General features: G+C 41.0%; 1 protein-coding gene across 2 annotated transcripts in view; it reads right to left on the bottom strand.

The window, feature by feature from the left end:
* Nucleotides 1-7,866: 7,866 nt before the first annotated feature.
* Nucleotides 7,867-20,329, bottom strand: part of mmp17a (matrix metallopeptidase 17a) — a 93,721-nt gene continuing 81,258 nt past the window's right edge. Inside the window, exons 9-11 of one of the 2 annotated variants that reach the window (XM_087843632.1) lie at nt 18,006-18,158; nt 17,598-17,855; nt 7,867-9,908 (exon numbers count right to left, since the gene is read on the bottom strand). In XM_087843632.1, the coding sequence (XP_087699758.1) occupies nt 9,583-9,908; nt 17,598-17,855; nt 18,006-18,158 (737 nt within the window). In that variant the 3' untranslated portion in view covers nt 7,867-9,582. Of the gene's footprint in view, nt 9,909-17,237; nt 17,326-17,597; nt 17,856-18,005; nt 18,159-20,329 lie in introns of those variants that run through there. The other variant, XM_087843633.1, reaches the window with a different exon arrangement.

Here is a 20,329-nt window from a genome sequence, read left to right as displayed (position 1 = left end):
CATCAGATAACTGGATATTATGTGCGGATGCGTGCTAATGTGTACGCTGGAAAAATAGGCCGAAGAGAGAGAAAGACAGGTCCACTAAAGCCTTTGTTTACTTAGTTATTTCACACGGAAAAATGGCAATCAAAAATCTTTAAAGAAAAAAAAATGTTATGAGGTTTTTTTTTTTTTATTAAACCATGGTCTTCATTAGAATCCTGTGCCAAATAGAAATAAATAGAGCATGCGAATATTTGCAAATATCACAAACCCATGTTTTTCCCTCATTAGATCATGATGAAACATGTAAAATGTTTAAAGTGAGAAATTTTTATAAGTTTTAAGACCAAAATTAAATCATTTTAAAATATTTTTCCATATACTATGGAAACTGTGTAACATTTACATTTTTCAGATAAAAATAAGTACATAAAAAAACAGAGTCAATGCAAAAGGCAGCTTTTAAATTATTGTTTAATTTATTAAGGGGACAAACAGATCCAAAGCTACCTGGCCCTGTGTGAAAAAGTAAATGCCCCCTAAACTTAATAACGGATTGTGCCACCCTTGGCAGCATCACCTGCAATCAAGTGTTTAAAATAACTGATGACCAGTTGCTCACATTGCTGTGGAGAAATTTTGTGTCACTCATCTTTGCAAAATTGTTTGAATTCAACCACATTGGAGGGTTTTTGAACATGAACAGCCTGTTTAAGGTCATGCATCTCAATTTGATTTCAGACGTTTACTTGACCACTCCAAACCCTTCCTTTTGTTTTTCCTGAGCCATTCAGACATGGACTTGCTGGTGTTTTTTGTATCATTGTCCTGCTGCATTACCCAAGTCCTCTTGAGCTTCAGGGCAAAAATTGAGACAAAGAACTGGGAGAGAGCAGAATGCATGGTTCCATCAATTACAGCAAGTTGTTCAGGTCTTGGAGCAGCAAAGGAGCTCCAGATCCTCACACTACCAACGCCATGTGTGACTGTTAGTATGATGTTCTGTTTATAAAACACTAACAAGACTCAAACCTTCAAATACTCCAACCTTTATCTTGTAAGACCACAGAATATTTTTCCCAAAATCTTGGGGATCATTGAGATGTTTTTGGCAAATGTGAGATGACACTTCGTCTAAGGTGAAATTTGCAATGACTTCCATGAAAAAGACATTATCTGGATGGAAGCATACACTGTTTTAAAACCTGTATATACCTTTCAGCAGTGATTTTGTCTTCAGGCCAAATAAAATACCAAAAAATATTGAAATCATAAGAAATAAATGCAAAAAGTACAAAATGAAATATGAGGTTTCTAGAGAATGATCTAGAGGACACAAAGGACGGTGACCAATACTTTAAAGTAATATGAAAAGGACAGCTTTCACAGGGCTCTATGCAGGCCCATGCTTCAGTAACTTGTAAAAGCAACTTTAGCTGCAATAACTTGAAGCAACTGTTTACATATGATTTTATTACACTCTCATATTCCCCTGGAGGAATTTTGCCCCACGCATCTTTACAATTTTGCTTTGGTTCATTGAGATTTGTGGGCATTTGCTTATGCACAGCTGTCTTAATGCCAGTACAGAATTTTAATCAGATTGAGGTCTGGACTTTGACTGGGTCATTGCATTACAGCAAGAGTCATTTTGGCTCTTTTCTGTTGTAGATTTGCTGCTGTGCTTTGGCTTTAGTTGTCAGGCTGACAGCCTCACATTTGACTCTAGAATAATTGGGTATATATAAGAGTTCATGGTTGAGCCAGTGATTGCAGGGTGCTCAGACCCTGTGGCTGCAAAACAAGCCCAAATCATCACCCCCTCCTCCACCATGCCCGACAGGTGATATGAAACATTTGTGTTGGTTTTCTCCAAATATGACGCTGATCATTGTGACCAAATATCTCCGCTTTGTCCTCATCTGTCCAAAAGACATTGTGTTAACAGGATAATAGTTTTCACTTACAGCACAATAAAGGCCCTGTACTGTCCATTACACTTTAACATCAGATTCAAACTGTCATGGGGCAAAGTGTGGGTGAAGCACTGGACAGGTTGCCAGTCATTCATGGGGCTAACACAGAGAGACAGAGAATCATTCACACTTGCATTCACAGCTGTGGTCAATTCAGAGCCATCAGCTATCTTCACACACATGTCTTTGGACTCTGGGAGGAAGCCAGAGTACCCACACAGGCACAGGGAGAACATTTAAACAAAAATTTTTTTCAAAAAAATATATAAAAAAATAATCATAGTTTTTCTTATCTTATAGGTGTGGATGTGAGGTTGAATAGTTAGTCTCTTTTTCTGTTTGTGATGGACTGGCAACCGGTCAGCACTCTGGGTCACCCAGTGTCAGCCAAGATCAAAAAATGGATGGACCCAGACCGCACAGAGTGATACATCTGTGTTGGGGTTGATGGAGGCATATTTGTAACTACCAGAGGAGGGCAGTAGAGGACTGTAAAAAAAAAAAAAAGTATTTTAATATTTCGTGCATCTCCACAAAAACATCAGGACAAAGTCCTATTTTATTCCTACCATTTATTTTATGTGGAATAATCTATGGCAACACTCACTTAGCAAATGCAGTCAATAGCACTATTACGAAATAACAACAAGTTGTTAAAATGGCTCTTGGGTGGCTGAAGTGGAGAAAAATTGTGAAATAGTAGGAATAATGTTTTTATTTTTTTATTTTTTTATTTAAAAGATTTTTTTTTATTTATTTTCATTTCCTAGGAAAAACTTATAACGTGTTCTGGCTAGATATCAGCCGGTTACTGTATAATGCTGCTGCAGCACTCTGCAACAGTGATGTTGCATGAAATCATTAATTAGTCATGGTGGTTTTCCTGAGCCAAAAAAACAATCTACATTCACAGAGATGTACAGGTCTGCATAATGATGCACCCCTGACAGCACGCTGGAGCTGGGTTCATGCTGTATTTTTTTAAAAGGAAAAACTTAATTCAGTTTTGACTCGTCTCCCCCTTTAGTGTATTTTTACTGTGACAGAGAAGATTGGATGTACAAGACAGCTGATGTATCTCTCTGCACGCAACCCACCAGCCACCATCGCAGGTGTTGCCTCGGCGGGGGATTTGCTCTCTTTTTGAATATTTTACCATGCTCTGTGGTTCCCACAGAATGATTGATTGGTTCTTCTTGGCCCACATTAGGGTTCTGCACACAGGCCTTCAGGTGTTCACTCTGACTAAAGAAAAGACTTCTGAGTAGGATGTTTCTTAAGATAGTTGCTTCTAATGCAGAAGTACATCCTGTTTTTTTCTTAGATCTTTTGCATTACCTTTAGAGGCTTAGGATAAGGGTCTCACTTAGGCCTTTAGTCCACATCATTCCTACCAGTTGAAAGAAATAACTGTGATTGTGTACCATGCTAGCTGTGATCTTATAAATAACAAATGCACATATCTCCCATATCTGTATGTTTTCTTTCTTTCCTTTTCTGACTGGGAAATACTGAGCTGTACACACCTTTGTTTATTATTAGTATTACACAATATGACTAACATGATGCTCCCTTGACTGTATGCCAGAGGACAGGTGCGTCTGCCAAGCTCTCTCCTCACTTAGCTAACATCAGGTGATGTGCACTGTGTCTCGCTCATCTCTTCAACCTTTCACACAGATGGATAGCTTGCAATTTTGCTGTGAAGGTCACTGGTTTTTTAAATCCATCTCTGCTACCACTACGCAGTTGATCAGCATAACAGTTTTGTCTGCATACTGCAAAGCTGTGCTCGAGTTTGTGATCCCTGCCAATAGGTTAGGCCACATAATTAAACTGAGAATCTGAAGGAAATTCAATACAATCTATTAGAAGTGAGTGACCCAAGTGAGACTTTGGTATTCGCGGGCTGCATGTAAAGCTTTTCTATAGCATCACGTTCCAGAAGTCATTCACTGCTTATGTTGGCTTCTGTGTAGTAGGGTCCAAGTACTGTGCATGCTGGATTTACTAAGAAACTTGATGGATTCGTGTCACCCTCAACAAAATACAACATTCATCTCATTATCTAAGCACTCAGTGATATGGATGGGTTGAGCCGAATTAAAGAGCTGACATGTCATGAGCGTCACCAGTGACACAATATTAAATCCATCTAAAAACACAGCATCATTCATTTTGTGCCATGTGATCAGCTCTGGCAGTTCACAGTGTGCCCAGTACAAAAATGGCCAACTAACCGACTGCAGTGATTATATGAAACAATGTTTTCACAGGATCCTCTGCAGTACTGGGAAAAACGAAGTACAATCCATGATTCAGTAGTTTGTAGTTTGTTTGCTGTACAACTTTATTATTGTGGAAGAATTCTGACCCACTCTTCTTTGTAGCTTTGGTTCATTGAGATTTGTGGGCTTTGTTTATACACAGCTCTCTTACGACAGCATTGTAATCAGGTTAAGGTTGGGACTTTGCAACACTTTGATTCTTTTCCTTTTTCCGCCATTCTGTTGTAGATTTTTCTGCTGTGGTCAGGATCATTGTCCTGCCCCGTGACCCGGTTTCAGCCAAGGTTTAGCTTCCAGACAGATGGCCTCAGTTTTGACTCTAGAACACTTTGGTATAAGAGGAGTTCACGGTCGACTCAATGACTGCAAGGTGTCCACCACCACGCATGGCAGTTGTTATGAGGTGGTCTCTTCTCCCTTTCACTGCTTTTGTATCTTCTTCTTCTTCTTCTTCTTATTATTATTTTGTGCTCAGACCTTAATATATGCTCTGCTTTTCTCTTAAAAGTAACTGTGGCAGAATAAACATAAAAATACTGTCATTAGTTTTATCCAAAGGCAAAAATGAACAAAACACAAACTATTCTCGCTTTGTTACTCACCCATCTGAGACTTTTGTGCTCAGACTACTAATACAACAGTGTGTCTTCACGCATTGCTAATTTTCTCATCCACAAACACCAGCGAAGTTGAGGTGAAGTCTCCCAAGTGCCACTCTGTCATTCTGTCACACCACACATCAGCAGCGGTGACGGCGCTTCTTCTCAAACTTCGGACTTTGCAGAAATAAATGGCTGCATCCTTCCTTCCTGCCATTTCCCCCGGCTTGTGTGGGAGCTGAATTCAATATGACCTATAGTGGAATGTGACAGCAGAGGGCTGCCACAGCCCAGCCTGACAGGTCTGCCAAATGACTCCCTCTCTCTCTCCCTCACACCATGCAAGCTTGAGCCAGCTCCTTTTGAGGCTCTTTCTTTTTTTCTCCCCCTGAACTGCAATGCCATGCATCAGCTGAGAGCCAAGCCCGTTAACAGGATCACTTCTCCACAGTGCAGCAACTGCAGGAACAGTTTTACATGGCGGACACACTCAATTACATATATACACGCTGTTTAATTCCACAGATCAGTTCGTCCACACAGACCATTGTTATTGCATTCGAACTTAGCGTGGTGTCTCGAAATGTGTGAATTTAACAACTGTCTGGGTCGCGGGGCCACAGACATCAGACAGAGATGATGTAATGTATTCGTAGTTGTTTGGATTCTTAGCCGATTCATCTCACAGTTACAGTATACGCTTTTATCAAAATGATACTTGGACGGTGTTTCATCCCTCCATTGGTGTGCTGGTGTTTCTGTAATTTCTTTATTTTGCTCTTTTTCTTGTGGAAAAACATTCAGATAAAGTGAGACATATCCTGCCTGCTATATTTTATGTGTGATTGACATACAGTCAGTTAGGCGGTCACCTCAGGGGACAGGGAAAGCTTGAAGATGAAATATTTTAGTGTTTGGCCAATCGATACAAGCTGTGATGCAGTAAATGTAGAATTGCTGATAAAAATGTAAACGATTTTAGAAAAGCAATGACTTCATCATCACTTCATCATCCAGCTCCAGCTCAAACTGGATCAGCTGGGCCAGCTGTTAAAAAAATGACCCGTCCTGCTGCTCCTGCATTTGCCCCTGGGAGCAGGTGCTCTCCTGGTGGCTGATGAGCCACGCTAGTTAATTAACACCACTCAAGCGTGTACAGCAAAGCACAAAGGAAATTGTGTTTATGCTCGTAATCTCAGGACACAGCACAGAAAATTCACACAATAATCAAGCAGAAACATTTTTGCGGGGGAAATAATGGCTGCTACATTTACACAAAACAAGAAAACAAAACTTTTCTCAAGACAGAATGAAGGCTAGTGGAGGTCATCTGTACCCAGGAGGTTAAATTATTAGCTGTAATTTTGAGGGTGAAACTTGTCAGCATCATTGCTGGCCTCATTGCCAGTGGCAGAGCCAGACAATTCTTATATTGGTAGCCAGACCGAGACCATTACACTCACTGGGTCACCTCCGAAATGTAGTTATTTATTTTTCTGTGTGGCAAAGCCCTCCAGGCCAAAGTGTTCTGGTTAGTCGCTCTTAGTATTTGATTTGGCACTGTGAGGACACATATCTAATAAACTTTTAAAGAAAAATCTGGAACTGTTGTCGGAGCCCATCCATTTTCTTATTCACTTGTTTACGTCAGGGTCACTGTGAGTCCATCACAGGGCAATTTAGAATCACCAGTTTACCTAGCATGCATGTTTTTAGACAGTGTTTCATCTCTCCTGTGAAAGGAAGCCAAAGCACTTGGAGAAAACCCACACAGGTACAGAGAAAACAGAAAAGCTCCTACCTAGCCAGCAGATTCAAACCCAGCATCCAATCTTCCTGTGAGACCTCCTTCCAACCACTGCACCACTGAGCCACCCAGTTTCTGAAGTTATTTTTTATTTATTGATAAACCTCATAATATGTGTTGAATAGGCTAATGTATCCAAAGGCCTAGATTATATGTATGTAGTATGTAGCATGTATGTATGTATGTAGCCATTTGTTTTTGTTTTTTTGCAGTTACCTTCAGTGTCTATCTTAGCCACTCATGGGTAAAGCATAAAAGGACCTAAACATGTTTGGATCAAGAGGGATTAAGTAGGTTACCCCTCCACCCTCTTCACATGAAAAAAAATGTGTATACACTGTATAATCATCTGCCCAGGAGCAAAGCTAAAGGGTGGCAGATACCATCGATGACACTCTGGCAAACCCCTCTGGTCAGCTCAGAAAACAAGCAGTAAAATCCTTCAGGGCTACATGCATACTCCAGCAATACTCATATACCAGGACCATATTCCATCCATCCATCCATCCAATTCAGGGTAGCAGGTAGACAGGCAGACAATCACCCATACCCAAATTTACACCTATGGCCAACTAAGAAACAACCCAATGTGCACGTCTTTGGACTGTGGGAGGGAGATGGAGTACCCAGAGAGAACCCACACAGGTACAGGGAGAACATGCAAAACGTTCATGCTGTGAGGTGACAGTTCCAATCAGTGCACCACCCTGCCACCTCTAACAAAACATTTTATGCTATTTCTCTGTGATTACTGTTCCCACTTGGATCTATTCTAACAGCTTAAACCCCCCAGAATTACTCTTATGAGCTTTTAAAAAATAATAACCATAAAAATTTTTCTTAACCAGTTGTTCCAACGTATAGGTCCCTATAGAGTCATAGAATTGGAGGTTACATAAAAATGCTTATGACATGCTTATTACATGAGTGATTGAGTGAGTACAATGTGCCGTGCAGTTTCTGTGGTAGCTAAGTGAAAGTAACCATCACACCCCGATAAAGCTGCCTGTCTCTGCCAGCAGATCTATATTGAAATGTGCAGCAGAGACCATTACAACATGCTTAAGAACATTAGCGAGATGGAGAGCAGATATCAGTTAGTGCATAACCTCCAAGCCTGGGCGTCTTTTCAAGTGACACCCAATAATTGCACACTCCGCCCACATGATCGAGTAGCTGAAATAATTCAGTCATCCAATAAAGTCATTCGGATTCTTTAATGTTTTTTCTACAAAAATATTTTACATTAGAAAACACAGCTTGAAATATACACAGTCCACTTGGATTGAAGTACCCATGGAACATCTCCATTGAAATATATCTGTGTCTATATTTAAACTGTAGGTAAATATACCAGCAACAATAAACCTGGTTGCTGTTTTGTGAGGTTTTTCAATGACGTCACCAGGAGGAGCTTGAAGCCGTGAGCTGTAATCTGATCAAAGCAAATATGGACTCACAATCTATCCATATTAATTACAAAAAATACAACAAAGCAGAGGCAAATGCTGCCTCTGATAATGGCAGGGAATGCTTCTGGTGAAAATAACAACTTTGTGTAGATATATGAACATCATTTCCTCAAAGAGTGTGGGAGTATAGGTAAAGGATCAAAGCAAGGATAATGGCACTAAGCAACCGTGAGAGAGACTTTCTGCCATGAATAACATTCGTTTGTCTGTTTTCCAAATCCCAGAGTGCCCTTTCCTGCATGTAGCTGTAGCAGGTGGTATTCACCTACCTGCCTGTTTACAACCTCAAATGCCACTCATCTACCTGTTGCCATCCAGCGTGCCATTTATGCCTGGCTGTCAGGATCCCACAGGGGCCATTCATCTACAAACTATCTACACCACATCCACAGGGCACTTTTTTTTTTTTTTTGCCAGGCTGCCTCGATATGTGCCGGGGTGTCAGTCAACTGTCTACCTACAGTATTTATATCCCAGGATGTCATTCTTTACCCTGGCTTGAGCCGTTCTGTGGGGTTTTTATATCAGGTTGCGTAAAAATACTATTTTTCTCCGGGATAGGTGAATCAGAACCCTAAACTTCGCCATCATGTTAACTGCAGTCAGGCTAAAACGAAAGATAAAAAAATAGATTTGACGGACAGGGTTTTGAAAGGCATATAGCCTGGTAGGAAGTTTTACTTTCCAGGCACAATTTTTTTCTTTGGCAAATATGCTTCTTTACTCTCTTGCTGATAGTTAGATGAGAAGATAGGTGTTTAAATATTCATGGCTGTGCTGGAAGGTAAAAAAAAAAACATGTCTTGAAGCAAGTAAATGACTTGTAAATGACAAACAAAACACTGCTAGTTCAATGAGCTTGAGGTCAGCTAGCTATTCCCCTCTTTTCCTGGTCTTTCTAAAGCAAATGTTCTCATCAAACTCTCAGCAAGGAAGCATATTTCTCAAAAATGTCTGTCATTACCAGATTTCATGGTGTCACTTATTAAAATTTCTATTTCAATTTTTTTTTATCACTTCACATCAAACAAATGCCATTCATTATTGCTGTAAACTTGGTGCACATGAAAAAAACCATCTCTACTCATTTAGTCTTCTCAGCGTTAAACCTTTTTAGCCATTCAAAAAAACAACAAAAACAAACCTAAAACAAAAAAGATATAACAATTTGTCAAGTACGGCACTAACGTTATCATTGTGGATGTATTGATACCTGTCAGGGGTACCTTAGTTTGATAGTATGATAATGGTATGTACATCCCAAACTGCAAGGCGCTTTAAAGGACCATCAAATGGCATGTGAAATAAATAACAACAAAATAATGGTAAAAACATACCAATCAATACTTATATGAGCAGAAATTTCCCGTTTGTACTTTAGTGTGTGTCCACTGGCCCTTCACTAATAATTAAACTCTTGCACCCAGCTTGAGAACTGTGTCCCATGCTTTAGCATCATAGCAGTTCGGAGCGGAGGGCCAGTGACAGCGTCCAGAGTGGCGGCAGCAGCCAGACGGGAGACGGGGATGGGCGGACGCCTAGAGGCGATGCGGTGTCCGAGGTGCAGGAGCACACCTCGTATCCGTTCTCCGCGTGATCTGGGTGATTTTGCACGTTGACTCTCGTCTCTGTGCTTTTGGGCTGTGTGTCCGGAGAGTCCGACTGCATCTCTGTGCACAGCAGCCAGTCCTTTGCGATGAGGCGGGGGTATCCTGCCTCCACCTCCATGTCACTGCCTGGCACTCGCCAGTACTCCTTCCCTTTGAAGAAATAGGACGAGCCTTAAGAGAGAGTGGGAGGGAGGGAGGGGGAGGACACAGGGTTGATACTGTTATATTTTTGGATGTGAATAAACAGAACAAAACCACATGGAGCAGAAAACAATATAATACAAAATTGCACGTAAGGTGGAAAGGTGTGTTAAACCCTGCACAAAAGTAATGACTGGAAAATGTTAATCATCCCAAGAAGGAAATGTGCCTGTTAGTTCATACATAATGGGCTATTAGTTCCAGTGATCTGGTCAGGGACGCGGATGTTATGAAGGCTGAGGTTCTGCACTAAAAGCTGCAGGAATTAAAAACTGGGAAGGGAGCAAACTGACTGTTTATCAAGTGCTTGCTTATAATTTTCTAGAAAAGTGAAAAAAAGATGTTCAGAGTTTTAAAAATGTGCATTTGATCAAACATAAAGATTAAAACCAGCCTTGACAGTTTGTCAGGAGTGAAGCGCTGCCTGTGTGCACTGCTGCAATACATAATGAGTTTTAAGTTTAATGTACAAAATCAAGCATATATCAAATGTATTCTGAGCTAATAATATAAACATAGAAACCAGAATAAACTTAGGGTGGCACGGAGGTGTAGTGGTTAGCAGGCAGTGACCTCAAAGCAAGAACGTTAAGTTTTGATTTTGAATGTGCCCGTTGGCGAGGCCAATCCATGAGTGATACTGTTGGTATGTTTTTACCGCTCTCCCAGTACATCATTGTTATGCTGAAAAATGAAACTGGTGCCAACCAGACACTTTCCAAATGGTGGAGTACTGAGAGTACTTTTCTGCATTCACAATTCCATCAATTTGACAATATTTCCAACACCAGTGGCTGAAATTCAGCCCCAAACCATGCTCTCTTGACCTCCTTCGACAACTTTTTGAGTCAGAAAGTTGGATTCGTCACTCCATAAAGCCTGTTTCATCTCATTTTCAATCCACTTCTTCTGTAATTTGGCACATCTCAATTTTTCTTTCTTAAGATGGGCTTCTTGACAGCCACCAGTCCCTTGAAAAGTAAACTTTTGAAGATGTTCTCGCACTCACATACATACTGATAAACCAAAAATTTGAACATTTGAAAATTGGAATCATCAGTTGTCACTGATTTTCAGTCCAGATCTTGTGGACTCTGCTTCACTTCCTTAAGAAGGACTTTTGGACAGCCATCCTTTCACTGAGACCATTTCTGATGAGGCCCGAGTGAATAGTAGATGGATCAAATGTCTCATATATCTCTTCCTGTTTCTTAAGGACACGACTTTGACATACTGTTCACATGCTGTAGACGCTTTTGTTCAGGACCGTTTTTCAGGTCACAATGTGCACCACTTTAACCCCACCTGATACACACAAAAGCACAGCTTTACAGAAACCCATACTATACTTTTTGACACGCTTGAGACATTTTTCTCAACCCGTGAAGCTAACGTTATGCAGCTGCTTCTCGCTGATATCTGTGTCATGTTAGGTGACCAGAATTACATCAAATGTGATGCACTATGCAAAAAAGAAGCACGCATTGTAAGGTGTGATGTAAGGTAACGATGTGGTCGCATGTAGATTTCACATCAACACAATAATTTGATAAGTTTGCCTCCCTCGGGCATGCTTCTACAGTTGCTTGAGAGCATAAAATCTGAATCTACTGAGATAGACAAGCGTATAACTGATGTGGCTCCTCGTTTGCTGCTTTTGTCCCCTTCAGCATTGTTTACATCAAGTCTTTTCTCTTTTCTTCTTAGCTCTTAAAAGTGAATTCTTCCATGGCTTGTGTCTCTCCTCAACTCTATTCTCACTGCTGCTCACCATGAGTTATCTTCCCATCTTCTTCGTTTCTCTCTCCTTGCGTTCTCTCTTTATCCTATTGGAAACAGCCTAAAGGCAGATGAAAAGCTTTGATGTAGCTTAAGTTTCAATGCCCAAAGGTGTATATAGAGTATACGTGACTGTCTGTGTTCTTGTTTATATAAATGCACACATTCCTATGTGCCCTTCCATAAAGCTTTGATTTGCTGGGGCCTTACCTTTTGTGTGATTTGCCTATTTCTATGCACAGCACAGAGCTTGGTGTAGGACCTCTGAAGCTGGTAACAACTCAGATGCAACACAGACCTCTAAACACCTGACAGGGAAAAGAGCTTCCACACATTCAGCTGGGAGTTGCTACAGGGGAAATCAGTAATGTTGCTCACTCCTGCTGAGAGTGGCCTGAAAAACATAACCAAGTACCTCGGGCTAATTAGCTGTTTTTGTGCCAGTTTTAACTACAACAAGTGCTTAATCAAAGCCTAATATGGACAGCCAAATGGATGACACATTATTCAGGGGGCTTTGCTTCACAAAGGCTTCCAAAACAGTGCAACTAAAAGTACACATTTTTTTTCTCTACCAGAAAACATTACTGTTTGCTTTTGACCTTTAATAACCATTTAGGAACTTCAAGCAACCTTTTTCCTGCATCTGAAGATCATCTGTAGCTCTGAAGCTTTTGCGTAGTCAAAGCAAATGTCAGGACCTTGTTAATATAATACTTTGGTGGTGTGATTCTGGAGAACTTTACCTAAAATATTATCTCTATGATCATGCATAGCTCTTTTAAGGTCCCGGCACAGCATTTTAGGTTAAGGTGTGGACTTTGGGCCATTGCAACACCTTGATTCTTTTCTTTACAGCTATACTTGTTGTAGATTTGCTAATGTGCTTGGGCTCATTGTCCTGCTGCTGGTGTTAGATGTTTGTGCTCTGACGCTCTGTTTGATTTTTTCCAAATGTGGTGCTTATGACCAAACATAAAAGAAACAAAGCAACCCTTCCAAACAAATCATGCTTCAGTCTTTTTCAAATTTTAGTTTCTGACCTCGGAGTGAGTTTCCTGGGCATTTACTCCTGGGAATATTGGAAACTGTCTTGAATATATTCCACTTGTGAATAACGGACTTCAAGCTGTTTGGAAATGGCCCTATAACCATTTGCAGATTGATGAGTAATAACAGTGGATTTTTTGAGATCATTACTGATGTCTTTCCTCCTTGGCATTGTGTTAACGGCTGAACGCTCCAGACCAGCAAACTGCTAAAGTGTCTGCTTTAATTGAGGTGATCACACACACCGATGATCAATTAATCAAGTGCATCTGATTAGCAGCACCTGGCAGTTACTTACCCTTTTAATCCTATGGCAGTAGTAAGGGTGTACCTAGTTTTTCACATGCCTGTAGACTTACATAGCATAGGCTTTGTTTCAGGTTATTATTATTTTTCCATTTAATTATCAAAGCATGGATGTGGTGTCAAAATTGGCTTATTGTTAATTGTCCAACTGACAGCTGCTTCTCTGATTTCATAGTCTTTTACTCATTAAGTCTAATATTATTGTCCACGCATGCTGTTCTGTGATTAAATTCTATCATAAAGTGAGTGGCAGTCAAAAACTTTACAGTTTCATTGTGAAATCAAAAACTGCTACTTTTAGAATAAACTTGTCACACTATTCAGTCTACTAGTTAATTTATTCAAGCCAAAGAAAAGCGTGCCTTTCTTTACACATACCCAACACTAAGCACCAGATTTTTGAAAATGAATTCTCTATTTATTAAGATTTTTTTTGTCAGTACAAACTAATAATGCCTCATCACAATGGGTAATGCCGTGCTAATGCCAACCATAATTCTGCTGGAAGAGCAGTGAGCTCGCACAAGCTTATATTTTCACGTGTGTGGTTCTTAAAGAAGGTACTCAACATTTTTACAGGAGGTAAAAGACAGGAATGTTTTACAGGCACAGATGCACACCGTCCATAAACATTACTGACATGGCACATTCAGGCGTGACATGCTCCAGAAATGATCACATTATCCCACCTCCTCGTGTAAAGCTCGCCACTTTCAGAGAAACCAACAGGAGTGTGGGCTCGGGAGGGACGCGCACACACACACACACACACACACACACACACACACACACACACACACACACACAATGTATTTGAGCTGTTTTATTTGGTTTAGCAGCCGTTCATTTAAATTTCTGTGTGTAAATATTAGATCAGGCTTTCTGCGATGATTTAAAATTTATAACGACCAAAAAATGTCAAAGCTAAAAAGATGCTCGACAGCTATCCTTGCACACAGAGGGCATTAAAAATTAATATCTTAAATGCAAAGTAATCAAACATTTTTCTTTTTATAAATGAGAGCAGAGACTCCCCATTATTTTGACGATGGTACTGACATTTCAGGAATACTCTGTGACTGATTCTTGTACCAGATTAACCAGCTTCTGGTTAAAACTCAAACAAAGGCAGGCAACGCACGTGTCACAAAAACATCTGACACCTGATATTTATATCTCTTTGTGTAATACACAGCGTAGTATGAAACACTTATTTCTCATAGTGTCTAGCAAATCCCAATAGTTGCTGAAGCTTGCACTTCTTCTGCAAAAACAAGCACTTCTGACTTGGTTAAACATTAAGTGGAATGATGCTTTTTGGTAATATGCTGAGCTATGTCTGGGAAAAGGTCATCGGTAACTGTTGATGACTATTTCAAATAGCTGTCAAGTGACTCTGAAGGGTTAGTGGCTAACCATACGTCATAAACACTGGGAGCTAATTTGGGGCGGTTAGCAGAAAACAATACCTTTGTTGTCTATCCAGCATGGAAATAGAAAATGTCACAGACCATAATTGCATTTTGGAACTGGACTAATTATCTACAAACAGAAGGCAGTGCCCGTGCTGCTGCAATGAAACATTTGTCATGCTCAACAACTCGGTGACAACTGTTGAGCACTTACACTCTCAAAAGATTGGAGTACTGGCTGTGGCCGATGAGAAAGCCAGTAAGTAAAAAAAGAAGTGCAGGCTGCTGTCTATGTGAGGACGGCACGCACACCCAGAACAGTGCTTAAGTGGTCACTCTCCTACAAACTCTTATGCTACATTCACACTAGTGAAAATAATAGCTGGAGACCACGGTGTGACCGAAATCCCTGCGACTGTGTGCAATGACCTTGCAGTCTTGTCCCTTCAAAGACAAGGACCAGGTGTATGACCACTCAAAATCAGCTGCTGTCCTTCAAGCGAGTTCAAGTGATGATATGACAATAAACTGTGTCCCTTAAACAGTCTGCAACGACCTTCCAATCTGTCCACATTCATAAATTAGATGGAAATAATTTCCAAACATTCGCTAATTGAGAGTTAGTGCAGTCAGTCTGAGTCAGACCACCATTGTTTGGGGACAGGCTGCCTCTCACCTGTGTGACCTGTGTGAGCTGGTCACTCATGGGTTGAAGGTTTTCCACTCAAACTCAAACATTTTTTGAATATTGTTGCCAAATGCGAAAAAATTTCAGTGCCATCGCTGGGCAACCTTTCCAACTTACAAGCAGGTTGTCATCTTGTTTTCACACTAGTGTGACTGAGCTATTAAAAGTGTGACATGAAGGTAGTCAAGAAACTCACAGGTGGTGTGTTCCCATCACAAGATGAACTGTAGTTGGAGTATTTTTTCGACTGTGAGTATGTGCATTCTGGCAAAATGAACACACGAATTTACCAAATGCTAAAACTGCAATAATAAATTCCTATCATAAAGAAAATAATATAAATCTGAAAGAATTAATAACACAGATGTAAATAAGGGAAAGAAACTGAACACTCTGTTTAAGTGATGAGTGGTTATTTATGATTCTTAAATGCCAAAGATGGCTGCTGCATGACACATAGTCATCTTCTAAATTACAGCTGAACTGGGAAACATAATCCAGCCAATCGTGTCGCTAAGCACACACAAGTGTGGAATAAATCACTGCTGCGAAAATAGCAAAAAAACAAAGCATCCTCTAGGATTTTTTTCCACCAGCATATGTTCTAATCCAAAGTTCACTAAGCTATGCAGTGACACAGCTAACAGATTTTACACAATTGCTTCTTAATTAAGACTTAAATAAAAGGTGTAGGCATACACGAGATAAGTAAAATAAAAAAAGTAAAAAACTAAACGTGCCGTAAAAAATGCAGGATGTTACTAGTCTGAGGAGATCAGTAGAGTGCCTATTTACATGATTCACTTAGTGCACTTCTGTGTTTACGCTGTGTATACTGGTGTTTACATGTGAGACAGAAAGAGACCTTGTTTCAGTGATAAGAGGGCTTACCAGGGAGGCCGATGGCTGTAGAATAATAACTGATGTTGAACCGAGAGCTGATGCAATGAGGGCAGTCTGTGAAATGCATGGCTGCCCAAACGAGGTAAAATCAACAGTGCTTCCCCTTGCCTTCTTTCACACTCTACCTCCTTTCAAGTATTTTAAAGAAGACAAACAGAGTGACTGCTCCAAAGATAAACTCTACTTTCATCTTGGAGCAGCAGCAGCCAGAGCTGCGTCAGAACACGGATCTGCAGAAGAGGATCGACAGCATGATGGTGATTTTGCTGCGGCTAATGGAGCACGAACATTCTCAGCTGGAGCTTCTTGATTAAACCGGAGATCCTGTCATCCCTTCTTAGCCTTTTTTCAGATGGTTCGTTCCCAGCGTATCTGACCATGTCCACCGAGCTCACAGTGGCAGCACTGATTACTTGAATCTTGTGGATTCATAACAGCCAACACAACTCTATGCTGTGTTTGCAGTGTAAAGGTCAAGGCTGTTTTCGGCAAACTGGGATGCCTGCCTCGCGAGCCGTTTCTGGTAGCCTGGTTCAGTGTCTGTAATCTAAAAAGTTTGTTGTCTGGAAACTTCAGCAAGTAACATCCAAAAGGTCCCTAGGCAAGGTAAATATATGGGTTTACATTACATTTACTATAGCCCCAGCTCACTTTTTATGGGGCTCTGGCTCTTTGTTGTGGTGTATCTGTAAGTCACATTTTCCTGTACAGTTTGTATGTGAATGTGAGATTTTGTGTAGATGAATGTGTGTGTCTGTTTACTTTAATCATTAAAAACAAAAATCTCCCAAATCTTCAGTCAAGTTGTCGAAACATCTGATCAGCAGAAACAAGGATGCACCTGAACTCAACTTTAAGTGTCATGGCAAAGAAAATGTTAATACTTATATATATATATATATATTTTTTTTTTTAATAAATGTGCATGAATCTGAATTTTATTAGACCTTATTAGATTAAAGATAACTGAATTCATGTTTTTATACTTAGCAAACTGGACTTCTCTGAAAACTCAAATTAATTTAATTTATATGGCACCAAATTACAATAACAGTCACCTCAAGGTGCTACAATAAAAATGACCTACAATAAGAGGGGTAATCTGATTGTTGAGGAAACAATCAGATTACATTAATAAGCAAGCTCTTGGCGACAGTGGGAAGGAAAAACTCCATTTTAACAGGAAGAAACTTCCAGCAGAATCAGGCTGAAGGCGGGCGTCCATCTGCAGCGATGACTGGGGGATTTTCTATTTGAGAATACAAGTCAATAACTGTAATTTGACATCTTAATATAAAACAGTTCGATGTTGCACTTTTTTATAAAACAATTTAGCCTTAAACCTTGTGCATACTGGTGGATTAACCACTACAGTAACAGCGATATATATATATGTATATATTTTGCTGTGTCATTCAGTGATTTGTTTTATTGAAGTACTGATTATACAGGCAGCAAGCCAACTTCTGTCAATTTGATGAAAAGTAATACAAATAAACATTGGTTTTTATGGCTACTCACCATCAGACCACCTCATGGCATCATCCAGGTGGGGAGGCAGCCCCTTCCATAGTGAGCTGTCTTTAGGGTAGCCCAGGTCCATACGTCGCAAGTGGTCATCGTAGCGCCAGTAGCGGTTGTCCTTAAAAAAGTAGGTTTTGTCGTTGTGCAGCCAAACAAAGACGGCGTCCACTCCTTCCAGTGGCAAGCCAAAGTCGCTGATTGGACGAGGGTAACCCTCTTCTACATTATTGTCTTTAAAAACCCAGTATTTTAAACCTGAGTGATGAACACAGAGGTTAAAATCAAACCTTTTATATGATAGGATGTATCCACACAATTACAAACTAAACTAAATGAAACAAACGAGCAAAAAAACAACTTGTGAACACACAGACTGAGTAATCGAATAAAGTTACATATATTTACCTTTGAAAAACACGATTTTGTGGTCCCCTGGTCTCTCGTACACAGCATCTACACTGTCCAGATTAGGAGGAAGGCCCCTCCAGAAACGATGAATCTGAGCAGGACGGAGAGATACTAGGTGCTTCTCTCGAGTTAGCCGCCAAAAATACTTCCCTATGACGGACAGAAATAGCAAGTAAAGATCAATAAGAATTTCTTAACAATACTATGCAGGATTTATTTAGAAGAAAAGCCACAGAGTGTGCTGTATCTTCAGTAGTCACATCACAAAAGCTAGCTACTCCTTCATTTTGGCTAATTACAAAACTCAGCGCTTTTTACCGTCTGTTGATTCTTCTGGAACTACTTTGATAAACCAGTTAGCAGCACAGGAAATTGAAAAATTTGGCTTGAGTTTAGGAGGAAAAAAATGTAATATCCAGTTGAGCGTAGCCAAAAAACATCATGTATGCTTATGAAAAATGAAAGAGAAAACAAAAATCAAAAATGCTGCCACTGATTTTTCAATATACCATACAGACTGGCTAATGCTCCAGAAAAATCACTTTTCATGCTTAGTAGATTCAGTTTATCAACCAGTTTGGGCTTCATTTTCTTTGGACTGGAGAATTTGTGATAGTATGTAAGCCTTTTATTCAACCTCATAGAAACACACATGACTTGGCTTCCTTCTCCTGGCGCCACCGCTCGGCCCCACGCCCAGCCTCACTAACTTCACCATATGTTCTTAACTCATGTTTTTCGCCACATGTTCAATGTTGCACATTGAACTGCAACAACAATCAAAACCCAGTTCATCCAGGAAAACACTTTTTCTCCATATCTGACGTTGGACAATAAAGTACACTCTGCCTTTAGAAGAACGGCGAGGCATCCTTTGATCTTTAAGTGGAATCGCCGGTGGACCATTCACTAGCGGTTCAATTTAGATTGATGGAGTTCAGTTAATGGCTTCAGACACTCAGGCAATGGCAGGGGAATTACTGTAAGAAAATGCAAGCGAGCGAGCGGATCAGTTTGAGACTCTATGAAAGGACTCTCCAATCAAGATGTGCGGCTACAAAAATACAAACAGACACAGTTTGATCTTGAAGAGACACCAAAGTGAAACCAAAGAGCCCTGAAATGACAAACCTACAAAATACTCTTAGAGAGAAAAATAAGGATGACAAAGAAACACAAAACAACCGCAAAGGAATGTAAAATAAATCCAGCAACAAAGCGACTCCTCGACTGTTGGAGTGCTCAAAATGAGAGCTTTGGGGCTTCAGACTTGCCTTCATCTAGTAGGCCATTTGTCATATACCATTTTTTTTGTTTATTTTTTATTTAATTTGTTTGGTCAGTATGCAAATATGCATTTCTTATGCAGAGCACTCAGTTAACTTGCAGAAGACTTCTGCACAAAACCTTCACAAATGCAAACATAATGTCTTCTCGCAACTTCAACTTGATCTGAAAGTATCTTGAAGGTTTTTGCTATGTACGAATTCTAAGAGGAAACCAGCAACAGCCCTTTGGGTACTGTTACAAACCAAGGAAAACTAAGAAAAGAGCATGTTTTAAAAGCTGCTCTGTGTCCATCTTTGATAAGCATAACTTCAGATCTCCATATTTGGCCATTTTTAAGAATAATAACAAATTAGTTTTACTGCATTAAATTATTTAACCATTTGTTGGACTGGGAAGGTTGTATCCTGTTGTGGTGGGGCGTGGTCTGCGGTGGCGTGCAGGGAGGGCGGACGCACCTGCACGGCATCCGCAATCACGCCCGCCACGTTAAAACACGGGGACTCAGGTGTGTGTGGTGTTGTAAATAAAATATCCGAAAACGTTGATCCCTGGACCCGCCGTGCCTTATTCCTGCCACAGTGGTGCCGAAACCCAGGAGGCGGCACGGCGGGTACTTATCGGAGCCAGGGAGTGGGGGAGCTGGCCCAGAGGGTGGCCGAAATGGCGGCCGCCCAGCGGGAGCAGGCGGCGGAGGTGCGTCGCCAGCAGGCAGAGCTACAGGACCAGTCCGAGCGCCACCTGCAACGGATTGGGGAGCTGGCGGCGCTGCTCTGGGCCTGGGCGCCACCCCCACAGGTGTGTACCGAGGACAGCGAAGCGGTGGAGGAGCCGCGTGGGGCACCTGAGCAGCCGGAGGTGGCAGACGAGGCGCGCGGGGATCTGCGCCTGCCGGAGGAGGGGGAACAGCCGGGTGAAGGGCTGCTCCTGCCGGGAGCGGTGGACGAGCCGCTCCGACCGGAGGCGGCAGACGAGGCGCGCGAGGGTCTGCACCGGCTGGAGGAAGAGGAGTCGCGGGAGGGGCTGCCGGGCTG

The sequence above is a fragment of the Neolamprologus brichardi genome, chromosome 7, assembly GCF_056152115.1.
Source record: "Neolamprologus brichardi isolate AB-2024 chromosome 7, ASM5615211v1, whole genome shotgun sequence".
Taxonomy (NCBI): Eukaryota; Metazoa; Chordata; class Actinopteri; order Cichliformes; family Cichlidae; genus Neolamprologus; species Neolamprologus brichardi.
This window is presented reverse-complemented; position numbering and strand designations above follow the sequence as displayed.